General features: G+C 47.0%; 1 protein-coding gene across 1 annotated transcript; it reads left to right on the top strand.

Annotated features, from left to right (window-relative positions):
• The first annotated feature begins 316 nt into the window (after positions 1-316).
• Positions 317-1,590, top strand: LOC139414386 (probable G-protein coupled receptor 25). Its single transcript, XM_071162301.1, has one exon. It carries the CDS (start codon positions 317-319, stop codon positions 1,517-1,519), a length of 1,203 nt encoding a protein of 400 aa, XP_071018402.1. The 3' UTR covers positions 1,520-1,590.
• Positions 1,591-1,794: the final 204 nt, after the last annotated feature.

Genomic DNA, 1,794 nt, shown 5'->3' with positions numbered 1-1,794 from the left:
TTATTGTTTGATTTATTATTTTCGTTCAATGCCATTGCCCAGATTGTACATGTACTTTTTCTCTTGATATGTTTTTATGTTTCTTCTTGCTTAACGTTTTGCCTGCGTGTAAGGAAGTATCTTAAGTGTTTCTATTTGAAAACTGATATGCAAATAGAGTATATTGTAAAAGATTATCATGAGAAATAGTAGTAATTTGTGTCAGAATTTTGTGCAAGAATATGCCAGAAAGAAAACATACAGAGATCATGCTAGAGATCACAGAAGAAAACTTGACAGTTTGTCTGTGGTTTTTAAGAATGTGACGCAGGATAGTATGTCTAGAAGTATTGAGCTTGCCAGCCAGATACACAGAGCGCAAGCAGCTGAGACACTTCTCTTTGACCACAGAATGGAAATGTATGATAACGACAAGTACTACTACAGCGATGACAATGACACTGACATGCTGTACAATTACAGCTACAATCAAACCAACCTTGGGGACCACTCCAACTCCAGTCTTCCCCATTCTCACATCTACCTGCCGCTACTTTATTTCTTCATGTTTTTCACAGGCTTCCTGGGAAACCTCTTTGTGATCATGGTCATGGGCAGTAGGGGGAAGAGGGGTGGGCGTCTGGTGGATACATTTGTGGTTAACCTGGCGCTGGCGGACCTGGTGTTTGTCCTCACCCTCCCACTGTGGGCCGTCTCCTCCAGACAGGAGGGACAATGGCCTTTTGGGAACCTCCTCTGCAAACTCAGCAGCTACATCATCTCCGTCAACCGCTTCTCCAACATCTTCTTCCTGACCTGTATGAGCGTGGACCGTTACCTGGCCGTGGTGCGCCTCATGGACTCTCGCTTCCTCCGCAGCAGCCAGTGTGTGCGTTTCACCTGCACCATGGTCTGGCTGCTATCCCTGGCTCTGGGTACCCCCTCCCTGGTGTACCGTAGCGTACGTACCCCCAACGGTGAGCCCTTCTGCCTGGAGGACAAAGAGTCGTCCTTCTTCCTGGGTCTGAGCCTGACCACGGTTTTCCTGACCTTCGCACTGCCAGTGTTCATCATCCTCCTCTGCTACAGCTCCCTCCTGGCCCGCCTGCGCCGACACTGTGTTGCCGCCGACAACCCCCGTGCGGAAGCCCGCCGCCGCCACTCTCTCAAAATGGTCTTCACCATCATTGTGGCCTTCATGGTGTCTTGGCTTCCCTTCAACATCTTCAAGACCCTCCTAATTGGTTTCAGGCTGTCTGGGGCCGATCTGAGCAATGAGACCCAGTCTGTCCTAAATCAGGGCCTCACTCTCTCCTGCTGCTTGGCCTTCCTCAACAGCTGCGTGAACCCGGCCATCTACCTGCTCCTGGACCACCACTTCAGACGGCAGGCGGAAAGACTGTTCCTGAGCTGCGTGCGGAAGCGTGGGCTGCACCAGGGCTATGCCTCGTCCACAGACTTCTCCTACAACGGCACCTCAGAGAGCTGTGGCACAACAGCCTCCAGAACTCGTTTACAGTCATTCGACCAGAAAGTCTGATAGCAGGGTTCTGCACATTTAATAGCATTTTTGTAGTCCAAAGCCCTAAAGGTTGAGGTGAAAAATGTTGTATTATGATTTTAGGTGTTACTGTATGTAATTCAAAAGCTCAGTGAAAGCATACACTATAATATATTTTATATATAAAAGTAATTGATGTTTGCATTTATATTGCTTATTTATTTTTGCTTTCTTTTTTTAACCCGAACAACCATATTTTGAATATGATTAATTCACCAGTAGACTGTTTATTATGATTGTTAACATTCGTAAAT

This window comes from Oncorhynchus clarkii, chromosome 7 (assembly GCF_045791955.1).
Source record: "Oncorhynchus clarkii lewisi isolate Uvic-CL-2024 chromosome 7, UVic_Ocla_1.0, whole genome shotgun sequence".
In the NCBI taxonomy this organism is placed as follows: Eukaryota; Metazoa; Chordata; class Actinopteri; order Salmoniformes; family Salmonidae; genus Oncorhynchus; species Oncorhynchus clarkii.
Note: the sequence above shows the minus strand (reverse complement) of the source record. Positions and strands in the feature narration are given on the sequence as shown.

Bases quoted from the DNA above. Each gene is read 5' to 3' on its own strand.
- LOC139414386 (XM_071162301.1), top strand. From the start codon at position 317: ATGTCTAGAAGTATTGAGCTTGCCAGCCAGATACACAGAGCGCAAGCA.